Genomic DNA, 23,125 nt, shown 5'->3' with positions numbered 1-23,125 from the left:
CGAAAGGCTCGGGGAGCCGGCGCGCTTGTTGCTCCTCCTCAACGTTTTGGGCAAGGACGAGGAAAGTTTTAAAAATGATGTGAGCTACAGTCATTTCTGTGTTGGTTGGTTCACAGTGTGTGTGTGTGTGTAGACGGGAAGCTAACACCAGTCAGCGATGTAATCAAAGTCAGAGAACATGTTCTGCTCGTCGGAGTTCAGCGCTCGGGGTTCCCTGGGCGGGGTTAAGATCGGAGCCTCTGAGGTAAATTCATCATCAAAATTGCTGACATCGTTGGCGCCCTGAATCGTCGGCACGAACGGCGGCTTCACCTTTTTTGCCAATAGGCCGTTCCAATCCATGTTCTGCCAAGAAACAAAGAGGGTCACGTTAGAAGACGTTAGTATAATAAACGCATATACACATTATGTATATGCTTTGGTGTATATTATAAAATGGATCGTGCAAACAGTGTTTTTGTTTCTTACCCTGAAGAATAGATGTTTCTTAACCTCCTCTGCGTCCTTATCTCCTGCTCCCAGTCGTCTTTCTGGATTCCTTCTCAAAAGCTGATCACAAGGAGAAGCATATATTAAAGTTAATATTCTCTCTCACACACACACACTCACACACACACACACACACACACACACACAAATCGCAGTTGTTTTGAATTTGATCGTATAAGACCTATTCCTTCCTTCTCAGAGTATCACTACACACCCTCCTCATGATGGAGATGGCCTCGGTCGAGAGGAATCGTGGGTAGCGGACTTCATCGTTGACGATGCTGTCAAACACCTCCTCTTCATCGTCACCGGGGAAGGGCGACTGAAAAAAAGACATGCCAAAATGAAAAATAGGAAGACTTGACAACTACTGCTGAATATGAATCACATGACAGTCAGGATGAATCAAATGGAATCACAATGTGCAACGACACAAAGTTACTGAATGTTTGTCACATCAATTATAGATCATTAATCAAATTTGAACATCTTGAGGAAACAAGGACTCACCTCCCCAACCAGCATCTCAAAGATGAGGACGCCCAGCCCCCACCAATCCACAGCGCGAGTATACGACGTTTCAGTCAAAACCTCAGGAGCTAGAAACTCTGGCGTGCCACAAAACGTGCTGGTGCGGTCCTTGAAACCCATTCCTGAAAGAAACACAGACGCTGTTAAATAACCGACCAATCTTCTTCCAACTGTCACCGTCTCTCTTGTTTGGGAACATCCATAACTGATATGTTGAGAATATTCAGGGCGGCGGTTTCATTTTGAAGCTGCGTGATATTGGGCTGGAGATTCTATTGCAATATTCTTGTTTAATCTACAAGTATAGAGCCTTCAGTGTAATGTGGTTCTTCATTTTACCTTCTTTGCAAAGCCCAAAGTCTGCAATCTTTACGTAGCCCTCTGTGTCCAGGAGCAGGTTATCCAGCTTTAAATCTCTGCAAAGTAAAAAAGATTTTTGAGGATTTCATGCTCCTGACAAATGTGGGACTAAATTGAATGACTTCACTCAAACTGCTTACCTGTACACAATCTTATGGTCATGTAAGAACTGTAATCCCAATACGACGCAGGCTGCATAAAATCTGCACAGGAACAAAAGAGCCAGTATATTAGATTACAAGAGCTTTACTGGTTATAAAGAAAATCGGAAAGGTATAGAGGAATACAAGTATTACACACTGGAGATTCCTACTGTCATGTTCCTACAAATAATCTCTGTGCTACTAAATGCAAGAAAAAAATAGTTTCTTGCATTTACTATATGAGTTTACTATATGAAAATAATGCCACAGCCCACGAATGAAGGAGGCACCCGTGAGACCCGATTTAGGGACGGTGACAAACGTTTAGATACTCACATGGCCCGGGGCTCGGAGAAAACATCAGCGTGGATGTGCATCATCAGGTCGCCTCCCGCTGCGTACTCCATGACAAAACAAACATGCTCCTGCGTCTGGAAACACGCGAACAGGTTGACCAGGAACGGGTGGCGGACGCTGTTGACCGCTTCGAAAATCCTCTTCTCGCACATCAGACTGGCAAAGAGAGGAGGAGGCTGTGTGAGTTACAGCAGCATTTCCAAGTGCAGCCTTGCCGTATATTTAGCTGAGGCACAAGCCCGAGCAGGAACTTTAAAACGTTTACCTGTCCACCTCATCGCGAGCCACAATGTCTCCTTTCTTCAGCGCTTTGATGGCAAACATCTCACCTGTGCTTTTATATTCTGCTAACAACACCTAAGGAGGGAAAGCAGAGGATAGTTACAGCTTTTGAAGCATCACATTTGATAAATAAACTTAATATACGACTGTTGGTCACATAATACGATCAAACAGAAAAATAAGAGAAGGATTAATTGATAATGAAAAGTTGCAGCCTTCTGTAGGGTGATCAAATGAAACAAACCTTTCCAAAGTGACCACGTCCGAGGACCGCCACACATTTGAAGTCTTGGAGGCTGAAGTGGAACTGCTCTTCTTCCCTGGAAAATAATCCATTGTGAATTATTGTTGAGATGGCAGTTAAACTCTGAGGACTCAAAGCCAGGGGGCAGTGTTTACACCTATGTTACTATTTCAGCTCCAGTGAACACTTGCATGTCAGAACATTAGGACAGAGCAGATGATTTGTAAAAGTGAAAGAACAAAGGCAATACTGGTGACACCCCCCTGCTCAAGTAAAATATCAAGACATTCCTCTCTTCCTTTTAAGTGTACGTGAAGCTTCAAAAGGAACACAAACAAGACGAGCATATGGACCGCCTACCTTATATCTGTGTCTTTCTGAATGGCAATAAGCTCCAGGTCTGGATGCTGCATCTCCTGCTCCACCAATCCGTCCAGGTCCGGCTTCACCGCCATGCTGTTCCTCTTGTTCAAGAAGTCAAAAGAGGCGAGTGCATCCTACAGAGAGGGAACACAAAGCAGGAGGATTGGAAAGTGAATAACTGTAAAGTTTTGGTCAACTAGAAATGATGAGGAATTATTTATTACTGGAAAATTATAGTTGAATCTGTTGTGTATGAATAATAATAATCACAAATATGCTTTGATAATCACTATATAGTAAGATCTGCAGGGGCACACACATAATGGAGAGGGATTTATTTACATTTTGTATTAACTATACATACTATATAGTTTAGTCTTACAAATCCTGTGATTATTACTCCACAAAGTGCTTCTTTGGTTATGGATGATAAGCCAGTAATTGAGAATTTTTCTATACCGCCATGTGGCCACCATAGCATTTTATTCAAAGACAGTGGTCCAAAATGGTGTATCGTTCTATTTGGCTCGCCCCAACATGATTGTCTCAGTCAACAATACCAGTAAGCCCATGATCCCTGTACCTGTACCTCCTCTTTGTCAGGCATCTTATCCTCCACCAGCGGTTCTCCGATGTCGTCGGGTGCTGGGTAGTGTTTGGGTCCTGGGGTGGGCTCTTTGTCAAAGTCCAGCTTGGTCACCAGCGGGTCACTGTGAACCGGCAGAGGTACATGACTGTTTTAATCACCTTTTCATAGCTTTAGTGCAAGTTGTTGATACATTTTGAATAGCCTTAGTCTGTGTATGTGTGTTTTGGTACCTGCAGGGTGTGGGTGAACCAGGCGGGCTGCTGGGCCCGGTCTCAGCCGCCTGCGGGCTGAAGGAGTTGGTGCTGACGGTCGGTATGGCTCTCCTCACCAGGCGGCCCCAGGTGGCGATGTTGATGTTCATCTGAGGGGCTCGCAGGAAGGTTATACCTGATAACGAAGAGGCAAATGAGACAAAGAGCAAAGAGGGGATGACGTTTGTAAAGGAAAGTGAGAAACCAACCAGAATAACATGGAACACATGTCAATATTACAAAGTAATCTCTCAGTTTCCCTGGAAATTCATGAAAAATTAATACTTGATTGAGTGAATCCAATAACCATAACATAATTAGGTACACTATCGCGGCATGTTTTAACAAATGTAGGTTACCATATCTGAGATCACAATAAAAAAATCTTAAATAAGTGTGAGGTAATGTTGAATGATGACTCACCTTGCTGCTTCGAGAAAATCTTCTTTTGTCTTTGTAACTTTGGTCGTCTCTCAATGACAGGATTGAAAAATGTCACCTGTACAAGACAATTTAAAATTTAGACAACACAGAAAACTGGTACAACTGCATAGACGAGAAAACACGTCCATTATAGACGCACATACACATTTATGTATGTATATATAAAATAGTCGGTGTGAGTTTGTGAGCACCTCAGCAAACAGCATCCCCTGAGGCTCCAGGTACAGACACATCCCATGGCGCTGGTTGTCCAGGAAGTCCTCCAGTCGCAGGAACTTGACAGCACAAAGCGAACGCCAGTCACGCCAGTACACCGAGATCTCCAGCTCACGAGACTACAGGACAGAGCACACACACACACACACACAGAATGTGTTGCTCAAACACAACACTGAGTCAACAACAGAGATGAAGGTCAAGGGCAGAAATGTGTGTGTTACCCGGTCCAGCTCCAATGTAAACTTCTGGTCCCAGGCCTGGTTACTGACCGACTTCCAGCTTGTTTGGCCGACTACCGTGTTGTCCAGCTTCAATACTGCGCTGATCTCATCTGAGGAAACATATACACATGTTATTTATCAAGTATTGATATATTAACAATGCCCTGATCGTGACAATTCAGTTGGCATTACAAACGAGGTAATTTCTCTTAAAGTAATTATGGTCCAGCTGTGATTCATTGTGTAGTTGTGCAGAACTACTTTTAAATGTTTGTATCTATCTTCCAGTGTGCGAGGTCAGATACACTCACTGGAGAGCTCCTCGCTCTTCGTCAGGTTCCGTGAGCTCACTCCGCGGTTTCGGTTTGCTCGGCTGATGAAGGATGAGCGCGTCTCGCTGGGGCTCCAGCCGGGCAGCGGGACGGATGCAGCTTTGGAACGACCAGGGACATTTTCCAGAAGGTCCTGACAGCCCATGAGCCTCACGTCTAATGTGCCTGGAAGTGAGGTGGGAAGACACACATACCTATAACACACAATCTGTCTTGTTCAGTTATCCTATTTTGCAAGTTATAACTGGCCAATGTATTTTAAAACCGTTTTCCAAATGTATCAGGTGAAGGATTGTTTTTTTTTGGTAATAATAACAGAAGACGTAGTAATGAGAAGTGACCTGTATCCCTGTAAAATAAACTGGTTGCTAAATAACAAGTGGTGTCAAACAGAAGCCCCTGAAATAATTTTCATCAAGATAGTAGAGTGAGACATTTCTACCCTATTGAGTTATCATGCTTTGTTGAGGTGTTTTTTTGTTTTTCTTTAAATTGATTACAAAATAATAAAGAAATGAATTAATAGAAAATGAATCCTACAAAAGACGCTCAAAAGCAGACAGCTTTGCAAGATTAACTGATGTCGTATCTCTCGTTGTTCAACAAGCTTTAACAGACCCATCAAGTTGGTTGATTGTTGTTTTGTGACTGAAGGAAGTATGCAATTAAAAATATTGTCCAAAACAATTACACATGTCAAGTTTTAATACCAACACTAAAATATTTTGTATTGTCTGGTCGATAAGAAGAATAGAATGATGCTGGTATATCAAAAGTGTATATTACCTCACATTATCTACGGGCAACCAATAACCATCATTGCGTCTTTGGTCCAGTTACCTGTGAGTGCCGCGGGCTTAGTCACGGTGCTGTACTGGTTCTGCGTGGAGATGATGCTGGATCTGGGGCTGAGGACCGGTGAGGACAGCAGGGACAGCTCTTCCACGATGCTGCTGCTGCGAGGGTGGTTCTTAGGCAACTCGTTGAGGCGTTGCTCCAAGGAATACCGCAGGAGGTCGAGCTTTTGACTAGACTCATTAAAACGAGCCTGGGCCTGGTGAGAGGAAGGGGGGAAGGAAGTACAAAGAAGGCAAAGGAGGGTCGGAGGAAAGGAAATGGTGAAGGATAGAAAGAGATCATCTATTACAAGGTCCATTCTACTTTAATAGAGCGGATCAGTTTAATTGAAAAGGCAATGAAAGTGCACTGCCAGTCAAAGTGATGGGAATCGGTTTCCTTATAGTTTTAAATCGCCACTGTGTACACAGAGGGGGAAGATGACGTGAATTTTGCATGGACATGAAGTCGCACACATGCAAACACAAACACCTACCTCTGAATGTGCCCTCTTCTCTGTGACTTTTCCTGTGCCCAGGAGTTTCATGACGTTCTTGGCCCCCTCTGCTACGGCGGACTCTATCTTGGCGTGGTGACAAAGCTCCTCCACCCGAAGGTCCAACGGGCTGATGATGGGCTTGTCTGGAGGACGAGGAAGGAAATCATTCTTTAATTTGACATAATTGTTCATAAGACCTTGCGTGCACTCATAGGGGTATTTCTCCTCAAAAGTCATGCAGGCCAATTCTAAAATGTATCACTGAGTGCAGGCGGAGGCTCACCCATCACATCGTTGTTCTCAAAGCTCAGCTCGCTGGCCTGGCTGGACTTGAGGATCTGCATCCTGATGAACTCTATCTTCGTCTTGCTGTCCTGGAGCATCTGCTGGGCGGTCGCTAGCAACTTACGATCCTAAGAATAAAATTAGAAATGTTCTGTTGGTGGGGAAATATCACATGATAACAACATACATTGTTATATATTAATGTTTAAATCAAAGATTGTAATGTTTTGTCTTCCGTAAAAAAAATAGCTGGATGTCACTACTGTAAAACACACCATCCCTCACCACTTATTGTGTTTTGATGTTGTGAGCATGTAACACAAACAGACAGGACGTCAGTCCATGCCCTTAATTGGAGCCAAAGAACGAGTGACCACATGGAAAATCATAATCATCAAAAAATAAAGTGGAATCTCATTTTGTGTTGTAATTGCCCCCCCCCCCCTGTCCCCCCGCTGTGCGCAGGAAAGACCTCTGTCCAGCAGGCATTTCCTCTCTGACATCAGAACTATTTCCAACTGGAAGGTTCCTCTGTCATTCTGTCTGACCGGGGAGGTCAGACTGTTTTGTAACCGACCTCCCCGGTCACACAGAGGCACCTTCTACTAGACAGTGGGGATCATGTGGCAGTTATCAGTCCCGTTTACTGAACTACAGTTATACACTGAGGATCTGCAGGTACATCTCTTTTTCAAACAATACTCACATGAACACAAAGCCAGACAACCTTTTGTGTTATTGAGCAAATGCAAGGACTTATGTCTGGTTAAAATGTGTTTTCAAAGTATAATTCTAACCTGTCTTTCCAAAATAGTTTGTGTTCATTTAGAACTGGTCACATATTAGCACACGTTTCCATTACAGGAGAGTTACGGCTACGAGAGCATGGTGCAGGTCTTGTTACATTTGGACAGAGCCAGGCTTCATATTACATCTTCTCATCCAACTCTCACAGAGAAAGAGAATTAAAGTATTTCCATAAGTGTCAAACTATTCCTTTAAAAGGATTCTCACTTTTTACATTACATCACTGGCTAAGTAGAGACTCACTACTGAAACCCTACACTCTACTAAACAGTCTACTACAAAGTGGCTTCAATTACTACTGAGACGTACATAGGAGCCAGGATGAGCGACTCTCGGTGCTCCAGCTGTTGTTGTCTGTTCTGGTAACTTACACACACGTCCCAGCTAAATGATAGTTATCCTCACTCTGCGCATTAGAGGAGCCACAAAGAGCTTTGTGAACAAACAGCGGTGCATATGACACACAGTATGTGTCAGCGTCTTCTCATGTTTCCTCCTCCCCTACAGCGAAGCTGGAAAAGCAAATCTAACACGGATCATCCTACCACCTGCAGACCGGTTGGCAAAATGAGATTGAGCCTTTTATAAACTAAGTCTTTAATAATGACTAAATAAATAAGCATTGTGATTAACAGCGGTACATGTTCATGCTGGTAGCTCCCATGAACTTTGCTACATTTTGTTCTATTTTGTTCTTTTTCCTCATGTTTATCAATTATGGACCTTATGACAGAATATATTCATATAAGGAAGCGTGGGGATTGGCTTAGGTGCAGTGAACTTTGAGACAATCCCCACCCATGGCCGACCAACCAGCCAGACCTGCAGGACCAAACACCACCAAACAGGGAGGAGCGCCGAGGCGGAAGCTAAGCTAACTCAGCTAGGACCTCAGGCTACTCCACTACCCAGCCTACTGCTGGCTGTCTGATGTCCAATTGCAGGAAAAATAAGATGGATTAAAGCAGTGGGAGGTTGGTGGCTGTTGAGCCCACATCTTCACAGAGACCTGGCTACATTGTTCATCCCAAGCTACACTTGACGGGCGGATAGAGGGACAGAGGGCAGGACTCTGTTGGGACGAGAGGAGGTGGACTCTGTGTTTATATCATGATCATGCTACAATTAGATACAAGAGGGCAAGAAACACACTCAGGCAGCTACTGAACCATATAACACTTAGTACATTCTATTCATTTAAAATGATGGTTCCCAACTTGGGGATTTGACTCCCACAAGGCGTCACAAGATAAATCAGGGAAAGCATTTTACTTCAGACTTTCCTCAAGCTGTGTGATTTCCTGTTATAATTTTCTCTATGTTTTCTGGTATTATTATGCCTTTGAAACAAATCAATTTAAACAAGAAAGATATCATACAATTTGAGGGGTGGGACAGGCAAACTTTGGCACAGGACACAGAACTTTGTGTGGCGGTTTATTTGTAAACTGTGACTGTAAACTGAAGGATTTTAAAACCAGACAGTTTGGATGTTCATTTTAGTATTCACCCTATTTTTCTCTCCCAATGTTAGGGTTTGTTCAAGATCGTTATGATTGTCTGACTGCTTGTGTTTCTTGACCAATTATATTTGAGTGATGTCACAATGTTGCCAAATGTACTTGGTGAGTACAATGTTGCATTTTGCCAAAATACATTAACTACAGAAGTAAGACCCAGCTTGAATGAAACTGTAATTATCCTAACACAGCACAACTGATGTGTCTGCTTTACAGTGAACCCTCCCCCACTGAATCTTACCTTGGAGGGCCCGTTGGAGTACATCAGGATCATGTTCTCTGCACCCTGTTTGACCTTGAGCTCAATGTCATTCTGTCTTTTCAGGGCAGCCAGGCGGCTGTTGCTGGTGCACATTCTCGCCTCACTGTTGGGCGTATCGGGGGTCAAAGGGCATTCTGGGGAAAGGCCAAAAAAAAGTACATGTTTTAACTTCAAGGCACATATATCTATCACTCAGTGTGCTGGCGGAGTTTGTCACAAATATACACTTACGTATCTTAGCTTATCTTAACGTGGTATTTTCTGCCATCTAAGTTCAAAAGCCTGCAGCACTAACTTTTCTCACAAAAAAAAAAAAAAAAAACACAGGAAGGGACTTCAGTCCTCGCGTAATATATCCAGACATGTCTACGGTTTATAACTTTATACGGTTTATTAACAAAATACTCCAATTGACAAAAAAACTACACGAGACATCAACATTAAGATTTGGATCAGTAATCTGACAAAGTAGAATTTCAGTTCAATAAATGGTGTCAGAGTGAGACTTTCAATTGGACTGGATGCATCTTTTACACAACATTTGTGCTCCTATATGCAGAGACAAAAGATAGAAACATGCAATTACACATCAAAGGTAAACCCAACGCACACAGATATTCAGTTTGATTTGTTATGATGATTTGATTTTCAGGAACTATAATACAAAAGCCAATCACTGCCAATTGCAAAATGTATCATCTCTATTCTGAGCATCTGAAAAAATAAAAACAAGTGTGAACTTGCAGAACATTACTTCATATGTTAATGTGGTGTAATCACTTATGACAATGATATATCCAAAACAATGTAAATTTCAAACTTTGCTTTTACATTGCATTGTCCAGTCTCCCAATAACAGTGTTACTGGGCCAATATCTATTTAGGCTTATGGGAATCTCATGCATTCACACATACACCACGCAGACACAAAGTGAAAACGGAAATAAGTGTCTTCTCTCCCCAGAGCTGGTCCACAGTTCTGGCCGATGAGCTCACGGGTTTCTAGTGTTTTTTTGGTCGTGTCTAGACTTGAAAGGTGTAGAGAAAACCCCTCCCCAGGCTGATCACTGCAACTCAGAGCGAAAACATTTTCTCACACGTGAGGTGGGCAAGAAAACCTGCCTGACTTCTCCTGACTTGACTTGCTAGTTCAGTTTCAGTTTTTATTGCGTCACAAAGCAACTGCTTTTAGAAACGACCCAAAGAGTGCACGCCACATCCAGAACACAAACAACGCCATGTTCTCACCAGGACTACCTAAAGAGAAGGTCCACCATGTATATAACTGAAAGTTATTCAGCTCAATTCTCTTTTCAATTTTTTTTTTTTTTTGCACTGACATAAAAGCAAGTCACATAAAATAAAGCCTTTAGGCAGACTTATTAATACAAATTCTGAATTCCCTGAAGGAGTCTTGAGTTCATCTAATCGAGCCTGAATAGCGTTAACTAAAATAACAGTAGTGAGGAAAATCATTTATTCTGGAAAATGCTGCCAAACAGATAATAACCAGCAGGCGGGTCTGTGATTCATTAATTCTGAATGTTTCATCCAAACAGTTACTAAGAATTCCTTTGAACACCTGCGGGATATGGGCAGAAGGGAAGCATGTGACTCTTTGAACTGCAAGCCTAAATGATTCATCGAATGACCCTTAATAAGCTGAGAAGATGGAGGATGTTAGCCTTCCCGGGGCAACCCTCTTGCTTGCGCACACAGACACACACAGAGGGGGCAGGGCAAGACGGGAAAAGCGAGTGGGCATTTGTAGATGCATCATCCAAACCACACGTGTAGAAAAGCCTGTGGAGCAAGGTGAGACTTTAACAGGGACTTGGGGCAAAACTAACTTTAGTGTTCACAGAATCCAGAACTTTGTACCGTCACAGTGCTTACATAATATTACCGTCATGGTTGTGAAAAAGATAAAGGCACGCTTAGAAACACACGTGCGAAATTTTAGCATGTGTCATCCCGACTACATTTGGGGCTTTCCTCTCCGAGTGAAGGGGGTGTGGTTTGTTCAAAGTCTTATCGAGCCAAGAATTCAAGGACCCCCGCCCCTCTTTCTCAGCAGTTCAGCCCACGCTGGGCCAGAGGACAAGATACTGAGCTACTGAATAGCTGCAGGGCTGATGTCACTGCTGGCCAGCTGACAAGGGAAACCCTCCCTCAGATTAACCCCATCTGTATCCGACGAGAAGGCAATGAGAAACACGCCAACATTACTCTGTTAACAATTACATCATGGTTTGGAGGGCTGGACCTAAAACTGGCGTGGGTGTTTAGTCATTTGTGATATGATAACTGGAAGGGAAACAAACTGGACTTGTATTCCCAGATAGGGATGCACCAATCCGATACCGATACCTGGGCTATGGGTATCGGCCGATACCGAGTACCGATCCAATACCATTGTTAAATTAATAAGCAGTTTGTCTCTCTGTATGCCTCAGAGACTGGGATCAGGCTTGACATAAACATTGTTTTCAGAACTATGTAAAACAAAATGTAAGAAATAATTTAATTAATATACATTTACGGAATTGTTATTTACTATGAAATCAAACACCAACAGCTTGGTAAAAAAATTAACCTTCTAAACATGCATACAAACATAGACCTGAACTGAATAGATGAGCCCCATTGTCACAATACCCTATCAAGCTTTTTGAGATAGTATTGCCTAATATCTGATTTGCCATAATTGGAGAGAAAACTGCTGATCTTGGGGACAAATGTCTTTATGAGCGAGATCATATGTGACAGAGGGACCTGACTGGTGACCTTGCATCAGAGCTGCTGCCTGCAGACAGTACATGAGAGCGAGTCGGTCCATTTCTGGCCTCAGCTGAGTGGCGGAGAATAACCAGAGCCCCCTCAACTTTCTCCTGGAACAAAAACACATTCTGGCTGCTCGCAGAGGCAGAGCAACTCCTTCCTACTAATTCAGGAAACAAGTGCCGTCTCTTGCGGATTCGAGAGCTAAACGCAGTTCAATAAGTCGTCTCATGACCGCCGAGCTGCCCTCGGTCCCTCTCCATCATTTTGCGATGGCCAGCGACATTCCGCTGGCGTCGCGTCACTTAAAAAGAAAAAGCCCTCGTTCATCAGATTGAAAGTCAGCTAGTCAGGCTAAATTTGTTCCCACTTAAGATAACCATTTACCAAGATGATCTCCCTTCCCTCCCCCTTCTCATCTACATCCTAATGTCAACTGAACCGGGGGGATGTATTGGTAACAGGCAGACAAATACCATTCCATTCCTTCTCTTCCTGAATTCACCCAGACCCTCACCACCAACAAATGCTGCATAAGGCAACTCATGTAACAAAACTATAGTATGCTGCGGGTAACTCACTACAAACTCCATTGTTGTTGACAATTGCACAGGAGCAGGCTTTCAACGGCTTCATTGTAACGGTTGGTGGAATGTGGAATGCAACAATGTCAGCCGCTGGAGAGTGAGTCACCTCCAAACACTCAGAGTGCTCTGTGTGTTCATATAGGTGTTGTTCTGACACGACACTGCCAACATTATTTACTCGGCGATACTTTGCCTTTATAATAGACCGGTATCTGGGATAGAACAATAGACAGATAATGACAATATTTGGAAGAGAAGTTGCTGTTTTGTGGCATGACACCAGGACAAAATCACAGATAAACGTATGGCTCTGACGCTCTACAATCGCAAGACATCAGACAGAAATGGCAATTGTCAATCAAATAAACTGTAATAACCCACTCATTATGCTTGAAATTATCAGCTAAAATATATTTGTATAGAAGTGATGTATAGTAGAGCACTAACTTATGTCAACTGTCCTTACTACTTGGTCAATGTTGACTAAATCCTCTGTGGCCACTTTGCTGTAATGTTTCTGCTGTTACCTAGCAGTTCTTCAGGGTCTTTGACCACAATGTGGGCGTTGAGCTCTTGCAGTTCCTGGTGAAGCTCCTCAACCTTCTTGTTAGATTTTTTCAGCATGTTGTCAACATACGCCAGGCTCTTCTTGTCTGTGGTGACCTGAGAGGACAGGAGAGTTGATAAAATGTGACAATATATCGAATAGCAAAGATTTAAAAGGAACCTTTATTAAGAATGTCAGTTTATGAGTAATGGGAGTACTTTTAGCCGGTGAAAACAGTTGTAAAATGTATTTGATGTTGAACTTTGAGCTGTGATCCCTTCTAAGTTACCCAACTTTTATGGAAGTAAATGTAAAAATCGTACAGCTTTGAGAGAAAGACTCTCCACAACATATTCAGTGATTTTACCTTTCGGAGGTTCTCTGCACCTTCTTTGATCTTCAGCTCTTTGCGGATCTCGCGTCGGATCTGCTCCTTGATCTCATCAAGCTTCTGTTGAACCATGGTGTCGGACAGGTCCAGGTTGTGTCCCAGACCCAGTCGCTCCGCCACCAGCTGGCCCCTGGCATCCCCCTGAAGGAGGACAGCAGAGGAGGAGGAGAAATAAATGAGAGGATGATGTGGAATGTATTTAAGAGGAGAGGAGGTCAGCAAGGGAGGAAGAGGCAAACGGGATAATAGAGAAAGAGGAGGAGAGGACATGCAGAGGTCAGTGACTCAGTCAACAAGTGGACTGGCATTATTTGAGCAGCAACTAATCAACAGGACTTATCAATAGAAACAGAAAAGCAGCACCAACATACAATATTTCAAAACAGCTGAGGCTATTAACCATAAAAAAAAAGCATTTCTGTTTTTTCCACGAGTGCCAGCTCATCACAGCAGTAAGGAAACGATAAAAACAGAGTCATCCCCGCAGTCACTGAGTTTCTCATAATAACCACCAACATTTCTGTGAAACATTAGTGTTATGATTAGGAATCAGGTGATCAATGATAATGTCCTACATGCAAGTTCTACAACAAAATGAACAAAGCTAGAACAACTTAAATGCACTGACGATATGTTCTGTTTCAACATGAGGTTCAGAGATTCAACACCAGCAGCTCAACCAGAGTTTTGAGAGGTCAACCCAGTATGGTGGTAAGTTTTGAACTTGAGCTAACCTCTGGACACAGTGTGTCACTGCTTCCGTCAGTCACCATTTACTTGCATCCTTAAAGCCTTCACCTTAACTAAAGAGGGATTAGAGGTCACTTCCTGAAAGGCTGCAGCTTTAAAGTTCATCATGAATACAGTAGTGCACCAGTTATGATCCATGGATCACAGCATGTGCAGACTGTGAAAAATCTGTTTCATAACACAACTCAAAGTTATTTGATTCGATAAAATAACCTTTTAATTGAGTTACATGGTTTCTACTATGAAACCACAACATTACAACCTATGAGTCATCATAGCGTAAACCAAATTGCAAACCAAAATATAAAGCCTGCCCTCACTGTGGTACTGTGGTACCAACTGCACAATTAGTTATTATATGCATACAAATTGTTATTCAACATCCGTGACCTTATATGTTTTGGAACTCGCTGGAACTTTATTGTAAAAGCAAAGCAGTCAAACTTCAATTTAAATATTTAGACTTAATGCAATTAGCCTCAATTTAGTGGGCTACTGCTAAAAGTACAATTGCCTGAGGTGAGGATGGTAAAAAGAGGGATCAAGTCAACAAGGCACAACGTTTAGGTTTCAGTTATCTTTATGCCTCACCTGAACATCCTCCGTTTCAGCCAACTCCAGCTCTAGATCAGTTGAACCAACCCTTCCTCGCATTTTTTGCTGACCAGCACCAACTATCATCACATATACTCCTCTGAAGTTCTGTTCGGTGAAATGATATCCTCCTCCACAGAGGTTAGGCTACACGATAGCTGGCAGAGGCTCAGACCAAAGCCACACTCATTTACTCCACCAGTATCCGATTTTCTACAGCTCACTCATTCTGCTCTCTCTTTCTCTCACAGACCGTTGACATCAACAGGGAAGATAAACCGTCTGAGCAGTGACAGCCAAATCCCTCTTAGCTTCTAACTCTGTGAGGTCAGAGCAGCCCAGAATGGGACCTAATCTCACTCGAGGGAAAGGACTGTGTCTAAAATTAACCCACGTTAAAAACACAACACTGGCTGTCCATTGTATCCTCCCCCCTGGAAAGCAACTTGTGTGGAGAAGGAACAGGAGAAGACGCTGTGAAACAACACCCCCACAACTGACAGAAAGGTTCAAAACAGTCAGGAGTGGTGTTCAAGTCTCAGTGTAGATGATGGTGAAGTTTGATGAGTAGTTTTTTCTCCTTTGTTTTTTTAAACACAAGAGCTCATAAGCATCAACCTTGCAAAGTTGCCACTGAAACGGCACAAGCCAGTAAAGCACCATATAAACTGTTATCGGTTCAATGAAAATGCAAGGTTTCCCAAAATGTTGTATTTTGGAGACGGCCACCTCACCTCAAACAAAGACCACAACCACCTTCACTCCAGAATAGGCCATATTTCACATGGCAAATCAATCATTTTGGTGCCTATCATTTAGGCCGTCATCTACTGACTCAATTGATCATCATTAAGCAAGTTGTGTCATCCGTGTGCCTCGGCTAAATGCTTCTCAACTGAAGACTTAATTTAGGAATAAATCACGACCATGGACCTCTGTGAAACCCCCCACTCTCCTCGATAGGTGCTCACTTCAGAGGAAACTATATTGCACATATCCTTGACCTAAGGCTGCTTGATGACTCACAGGTAAAATGGAGGTCACTACTCCTGGAAGTGGAAGAACAGTGTGTGGGGGGAAAAAGCAGCTCTCGTCTTCAGCTCACTGCCCTGCTAAACTTGTTTGCACTGTAGCTGTGTTTGCCCAATGCGGTATGAGGACAGCATGAGGACACCCTAAAGAGCCTATTTTACTGTGCAACAATGCAAGGAAATCCATGAAAGGCCAATCAGATAAGGTGGAAATAAATCAGCTAGTAGACTCTGCGTTTTAATTTGAGATCAAACAAAGAAACTACAGCAGAAGAAGGAGAGCAAGGGCTCATTTGCAGGATTGGTTTCACCTCTTGTTTCTCTACAACTGCAATACTTCCTTGAGTTGCTCATTTACCTGTATGGCCCTTATCATTTCATACTGCTTGAATGCATTGCCTTGTCAGAGGAATGACGCCACTCCAAGAACTCCAGACTGATGAGGTTCAAAGACGAGTGAAGCAGGAATTGTAAGCAAATGTTTCCACTCATAGCACAATGCATACACTTTGTGATGGATTGAGGGAACTTGTTCTTTTCAGTGTGGCTCTGCTTGCTGCTCTGTGGATTGTTAAAGGCTTACAACAAACAAAAAGACTACATACTGTGTTCATTATTACAAAAATGAAAAGGTGCTTAATTGTTTAGGTGACTAAAATAAAGATTATTCATCTTCACAAAATAAAAACAATAAGCTATAGCTAAGAACTGAATTATACAATTATAAAACTTGTCGGAAATTTCTTTTAGTGCCTTAGACATGAAAGGAAACTGTGAAGTAAAAGCAAACATTAGGTCTGAGCCTCAAGTGTAAGCAGGTTAACTTGCTCTTTAAGCCTGAAAGCCTCAAGTCCAACAACAAGAGCTCCATTCAGACAATAGGACAATGGAAAAGTTGAGGCCACTATCCAAGCTCATGCTTAAAAATCCAAGCCGTCACCATTACTGCATGAGGCCTATCTCAAACCTACAACCTGACACCCGGCTGTCTTACCCCACAGCTGGCTGCAGAGTATTGGCCACAGCCTGGTGCTTTGCTGCCACCAGAAATAGCAACACGGGCTAATAAACACGGATCCTACAAATGCAGCCTTCACACGAGCCTTAGACATATCCCATGTCAAGTCAAACTTTAGGTAATGTCTTGCACTTCAGGTCAGTGTCAATGGTCATTTCTAAGAAGGACATTTATTGTGTGTCCAGAAATGAGCAATGTCACAAAGGACAACGAGCATTTTCGTTGGTATCTGTTGTTTAAAATAAATATATTAGCTCTTTTTGCAATACACACACACACACACACACACACACACACACACACACACACACACACACACACACACACACACACACACACACACACACACACACACAATATTGGTGTTTTTCTTCTTTCCTTCAATAATGACTAATTTAACAGAGATATAAAAAAAAAGATAATTAGGACAGCAAATGTATTATTTACATTTGAATTTTGGACTCAAAAAGATGTTGATATATGCAAGGGGAGAATACTGCATTTCCCCCTCAAATCAATTTGATTTAGAATTGTTTTTCAGTCCAGAAAAGCACGAGTTACCCAAGATCATTATTGGACCATAACAATTCTTGCATTTGGGCTTTAAATATTTTTGGGTAGCCGTTTTCCTTTGGACCTTCTGCAGTCTACTCGGTGAGATTGAATTGGTTTAAAATGTGATTTGTCGGTCCATATGTGAAGCTGATATTTCAAAAGAGCTAACCCTACACTAACCTTCCATTTCTGTTGTGCAGTTTTAAGAACAGCTTTGCTTCAGTAACACACCTGTTCATATTGCAGCTTGTTATAGGTGCACTAGACACTGAACAAGGAACAGCTCTCATTCAAATCTGCACACATTTCGATGTCAAGCTTCCAGTTTCTTTTGCCAATGACTGATGATTTATTCTATTATTATTCAACTGTTGCTCAGAGGTTTTTTGGTCATTTTTTTCCAATTTCTACAAGCTAAAAGCCTGAAAGACAATAAATTATATGGAGTATTCAACTCATACATCTGACTAACGAATCAAGCTTTGTGTGGTGACCACACACTTTTGAGTTATCAACTCTAAATCATACTCATGTGTTTGCAATATGATCAATCATTATCAGCCAGCTCTGATGGTAAAATAGTATGCAATACTTTACATCGCCTCATCTGGCTTAGTTATAAACCGTCCCAATACTATGATGAGATCCGAAATAAAGGGCATATTTATCCATGTCTGCCTACAGCTGTTCTGACATCAGCTTATGGTTTTCAGACTCTGACAATTCAAATTCAATACACCCACCGTATAAAATAGATATCATCAAGTATACTGAGGCGGTTTAAGATTAAACTGGTCCAGTGAAGGAGTCACTTTCATGACAACAGGGTAGGTCATCCCCACCTGTTGCCTCAATCTGCAACAGCAGCGAGGATCAAATGAATACAAAACATTTGGACTTACACCTCACACAAGTCTTAGCTCCTTTATCTGCTGTCACCACTCTCCCTCCCTGTGCAGATGAATAATAGTGTGTGACTTATCAGACTGGTCTTAGCTTTGACATGGATACAGTTTGGGGACTATAATGCTGAAGCTAATGTGAAACTGCACTTCAAGAGGGATTAGATAAAGGTGTGGATGAGTTGTAGGTTTTGGATAATGTTTTTGTCAGAAAGACTCATTTTAGGTCTGACGTCACTCAAGTGAAACCACATTAATCAGTGAGTCATGATTGTTCATGGAGAAGAATAAAACATGACTGTAATGCCTGTACTTGGTCCTCATTTCATCAATAAAAACATGAGCACTTGCATGTTAGAATAGACATTGTATGACTTATTAAACATTATTGTAAGTTCATCCGGTCTATAACGTGTTCGATAACTTAAAGTCAAGCAAACCAGCCGTTTATTAAAAATAAACCTGAACGATTTTAACTGTATTCATATTGCGCATGCACATATTAAAAAAGAAAAGTATGACGTTATCGGTATCTTACGTCAACACACGGAGGACACTGTTTATTTTCCCAAAGTAACGCAGGTTTACTAAACGGTAGCTGTAAGTTAACGTTCAACCATTATTTGACTTCATCGACAGCAACACTAACGTTAACACGTTTATCCACAACGGCCGTGACACAAATTAACACAGCAGCTTCCGCCCAAAACCACCGGCTAAAAACCTGGATATTTCAGGATAAATAACTTTGGATAATTGTTTCCCAGGCCTCAATCCATCGATAATTCCCAGACAACTCTTTGGGATCTGACGTTAGCACAGGCCCAACACACACATACAACACCACCGACTCCCAGCGACTCGACTTTGACACAATAATACTGTTTACTAACTTATGCTTCAACCTCTGGAGCAAGTTTGCGCACTTTTCGCAACAGTTGTCAACTTTTCCTACCTGCACGGAATCGGCGGCCATCTTGGTTTTCGCCTTTGAATCAAATCCTACGGGGAGAGAGGAGGGGAGGTGGAACTCCAAAAACAAGCCTTGTTTTAAGTTTCCCTCTCTGGCGACAAAAAAACAGAGATTATTTGGACCAAATCATCGGTCATCTCGGGCCCATGGGGCTTCCCATGTCGTCTTCGCACTTCATTGACGCCGTCACGCCGTCCTGGAGGGTGGACTGGTGTTCATAAATAAAAAGCTGAAGCATAAATCTGTCCCAGTGCAGTTGGAGAAAGAGGCGGTGGTTAGAGTGGAAGCGTCCGCCCAGAGGAGCTGGAGTGCCGCTACCCGCAGCCCGGACAGTTGGCTCACACGTGATCCAAAACTTCATTGAGTCTGGCCTCACTTCATGCTCATAACCTGAAATCATCCTGGGGTCAAATGGGGAAAAACAAAAGAACATATGTACTTCACGTCAGGGTGATTCACATGTTGGCTAAAGTATGGTAAAATGAATGTGCAGACAAAGGACATCCTTTATAGATAGAGACTCCTAACTTCATAGATATGTGATCCCAGGCGAGGTAGGCCTTTTGAGAATATCACTGAAAATGCTTAATTATTAGTAAAAGTGCCATAATTTTATGCAGGTAGAAGTAAAGAGGCATTACTGCTGAGGCAAATTTAAGAACAGTAGCAAAAGTACCTCATGCAGAATGGCTAGAGCAGTATAATTAACATCTTGACGTAGTTTGAGTACATAAAAGTACTTCCAAAATGCAATAAATATTGTAGTACTACTATAAATTTTGAAAGCATTAACATGTATGCAGTATCATTATAGTTGGTAAAGGTGGATATAAATTCAAACTTTAACTGGCTTTTTATAAAAAACAAAGTCAGTAACAAAGTAAGTAACAACTAATTATACCAGGTATCTACAATGGGGTAAAAGTGTAATATTTTCCTCTGAAATGTAGTGAAGTAGTAGTATAAAGTGGAATAAAATAGAACTGCTGTGCTCAAATAAAGTTTAGCTGACTCAAAATTCGAGGAGAACATTTTGCTTGAATAAGCTGCAGAAGACTGCACCCATTTAATATTGATAATTCAAATCTAAAGGATCATGTAGATGATGTATAAACTTGCTAACAACTAGAGCTGCAGTGCAAACAAAAGGTGTCACAGTTTACTTTGGAGTTGCCAAGCCAGATGGATGAGGAGGAGCAGCTATGAAGAAACCACAGGACAAACACTGAACTCTTCTCCACTGGGGCCGGTGCATGACATGTCACACCTCAGTGAGAAGACTTACTGCTGCATTACATAACCCTCAGGGACACAGTCATCACAACCCATATGTCTCAGAGACTGGCCATCTCTGTGCTTATGGGGTGGTGCCTACAATATTTATTGGTGGGGGACAACAATGCTGGCTCCTCACACATTAACTGAGCATTGTCCACTTAACACAAATGGCAGAGGCCTTGTTGGCTAGACCAATGAATTATGTGCTCCTGTTAAAATCCCTCCACAGTGACACTCTGCAATGGCTGACTGAGGACAGGTGCTTCAGACAGGACGTGATAGTTTTGTCTTTCATGTATGGATCAATATGGTCCGTCAGCAATAGCCACAAATATACTTACAATGGGCACAGTGTGAGGGAGGAAAGAATGATAAGATATGGTGTGAAGCTGTTTCTGTACCTTTGGGTTAATTAATACCTGCCTTTATCAGAGAGATACACGTCTGTGTTGTTCAGCCTTTCTCCAGCTGTTACTCCACTCTGTTTTTAGTTGAATGAGCACAATACAGATCTGTGGGGGTTATTATACACACACACACACACACACACATTGCTCTGATTACTGAGATGGTGACGGTTGATGGTTTGATATGTGTTTGAAAATAAGTATACTATACGGTATAGAGTAACACTATAATGTATACTGTGGTGATATAGCTGAAATTCCTAGAGCTCATATAAATACCGTTTTTTACATTTGCTGTCTATTGCCCTCTCACTTTGTTTTTTGGAGGCTAAACTAAACTGACAGATATTCTCAAATGTATCAATTTTAAGACAAATATAAAAAACTGTCTTTGAATGCTTTGAATAATAATTTGTATCTGATGTTTTTTCCCATAAGAAAGTAAAATATGTTCATATTTTTAGTTTCAGAAGTTTAACACAATTCTCCTACTTCCCTGGAAAGTCCTTTGTCAGTGTTCCCTCTTGTGTAAATTGTATTTTGGACCATGACTGGCCAATGTCACAAAATCATTAGTAGCCTACACGTGTTAAACCCCCTCCAGCAGTGAAAACAGCTTTCTGGTCTCAAACTTTGCACACACATCATTCTGCAGGTCAAACATGACCTGATATCCACACTCAAATATGATTTTAGCATTTTTTATACTGTATGAACTGTAAAAATAAATAAATCTCCAAACTAATTTCAATTCTTTAGAGAAGATTTGGTGTTCACAGAAGGTGGATGTCAATTTTGGTGGTTAACTGGTTCATAGCATCTAAACATTTGAAACTACAGATCATATATGGCACAGTGGTAGCCATATATCGGATAAATTATCTTGTAAAGACTAAAAAGATAACAAATAACACCTGGAACAAGGTTCTTTTAGATACAGTTGCCTACAGCAGCCACCTCTGATGTGTTCCTGTTATAACCTCTTAAAAGGCCTCAGAGGGGTTGAAGCTGCGTCCTGGTCTGCTTGTTACCGAGGGGGCACACTCCATGTTTATCTGGGTCAGAGAACCAAAACTAGGAAGCTGTAACTGTAAAACTATCTGAGATTAATAGGGATGAGTCCAATAGCTGACGACTGCACAGGGATTATCTGAAAGCAGGGGTGAGTAACACAGAGTGGCGGCACTGGGTCAAATAAACACTTTCTCTGGCCTCCAGTGACTCATCTCACTTCATGTTACAACTATCTTATTTCAGTGCTCTCACTTTATTTTATTTTTCAGCTGCAAGTATAGTGACTTCCACAAGAAGAGAAAATTGTACATACATTCAGGTTGTCATGACAACCTTCTGTGCTTTTATATTGAATTGTTTTAAAGTATAATTAAGTTGTCCCCAACATATACTCACTGAAATCACCATATAAAATACTGACAAAAGACTGGAGGAGATGGAAAGGATGTTTAAATGGATAAACACACCCCAGTCAGAGCAGATCTGGCAGCTCTTTATCTCCCTCTGCAGGATACCAGCCCCCAAATAATCCATCTTTAATTCTCACAGCAGCAGCGTTATCTGTCTTTACCACTCCCTGCTCTGTTGTACTGGATGATGATGCACCAACATTTACACTAAATCAAAGAACACACATGCATCTCTGGTAGTTTAAAAAACAAATGTTTCCGTGTATTTCGTTTGACAATCAAAAGATGAAAACAGCCGTGTTGTTTTTATGTTCCATCTGACAAAACTGCAACACAAGGAGAGTGTGGAGAAGGCACACAAAAACTGAGTGGCAAACTACAGTTTGTCCTCAGATAAACATGAGTACCTAGTCATATGTATATATAAACACTTCCCTAGTTGTGATGTGGCTGTACATCCAGTAGAAAATATCTGTGCAGCTCTTTCAGGTGAATTAGTTGAGGTAACCACATTATGTCACCTTAAACATTTCCAAATTTTAGTCAGTAATTTATAAAGGGTAGACAAGAACTTTGATCAGCCAATACCAAGCCTTTAAAACGCCAATAATCCCAACCTTCAAGAAACAAGATGACAGCTACACAAGCAAATTAGCAAAAGATATTCCCAACAGACCATCATAGAGAACTGCTAAGAAAACAGCAAAGATTTAATGAAACAGTTCAAGTCGTTGTTGCTTTCTTGCCAATTAGTTGAGAAGATTGATACCACGCTATCGGCAGACTTTAGGCTCACTATTTAACACTTACATCTCGTGGGTTTAATGTGAACAAAAACTGATGTGATAAAAC

At 41.8% G+C, this 23,125-nt stretch overlaps 1 protein-coding gene across 2 annotated transcripts; it reads right to left on the bottom strand.

The window, feature by feature from the left end:
* Positions 1 to 37: 37 nt before the first annotated feature.
* Positions 38 to 13,379, bottom strand: pkn2a (protein kinase N2a). 2 transcript variants are annotated; one of them, XM_079219392.1, is made up of 22 exons: positions 13,318 to 13,379; positions 12,931 to 13,066; positions 9,015 to 9,169; positions 6,445 to 6,574; positions 6,159 to 6,304; positions 5,666 to 5,879; positions 4,805 to 4,990; positions 4,494 to 4,603; positions 4,245 to 4,388; positions 4,033 to 4,108; positions 3,589 to 3,745; positions 3,353 to 3,503; positions 2,767 to 2,903; positions 2,407 to 2,482; positions 2,146 to 2,237; positions 1,860 to 2,036; positions 1,521 to 1,583; positions 1,360 to 1,436; positions 1,000 to 1,142; positions 704 to 811; positions 469 to 549; positions 38 to 345 (listed from the first exon to the last, which is right to left on the bottom strand). In XM_079219392.1, the coding sequence occupies exons 2-22, from the start codon at positions 13,025 to 13,027 to the stop codon at positions 142 to 144; spliced, it is 2,724 nt and encodes a 907-aa protein (XP_079075518.1). In that variant the 5' UTR covers positions 13,028 to 13,066; positions 13,318 to 13,379; the 3' UTR covers positions 38 to 141. The 2 variants fall into 2 exon arrangements, with proteins under 2 accessions (XP_079075518.1, XP_079075517.1); XM_079219391.1 differs by having other exon boundaries at positions 3,353 to 3,479.
* Between the last annotated feature and the right edge of the window lie 9,746 nt (positions 13,380 to 23,125).

The sequence above is a fragment of the Taurulus bubalis genome, assembly GCF_910589615.1.
Source record: "Taurulus bubalis genome assembly, chromosome: 1".
In the NCBI taxonomy this organism is placed as follows: domain Eukaryota; kingdom Metazoa; phylum Chordata; class Actinopteri; order Perciformes; family Cottidae; genus Taurulus; species Taurulus bubalis.
The sequence above is the reverse complement of the archived record's forward strand: the minus strand, read 5'-3'. Positions and strand labels throughout refer to the sequence as shown.

Excerpts from the sequence above, each read along its gene's own strand:
- pkn2a (XM_079219392.1), bottom strand. The coding sequence starts at position 13,027 with ATGCTGAAAAAATCTAACAAGAAGGTTGAGGAGCTTCACCAGGAACTG. Across the intron at positions 3,504-3,588 it reads GGTTCACCCACACCCTGCAG|TCATGTACCTCTGCCGGTTC; the intron begins GTACCAAAACAC and ends TGATTAAAACAG. Across the intron at positions 346-468 it reads AGAAACATCTATTCTTCAGG|AACATGGATTGGAACGGCCT; the intron begins GTAAGAAACAAA and ends GTTTCTTGGCAG.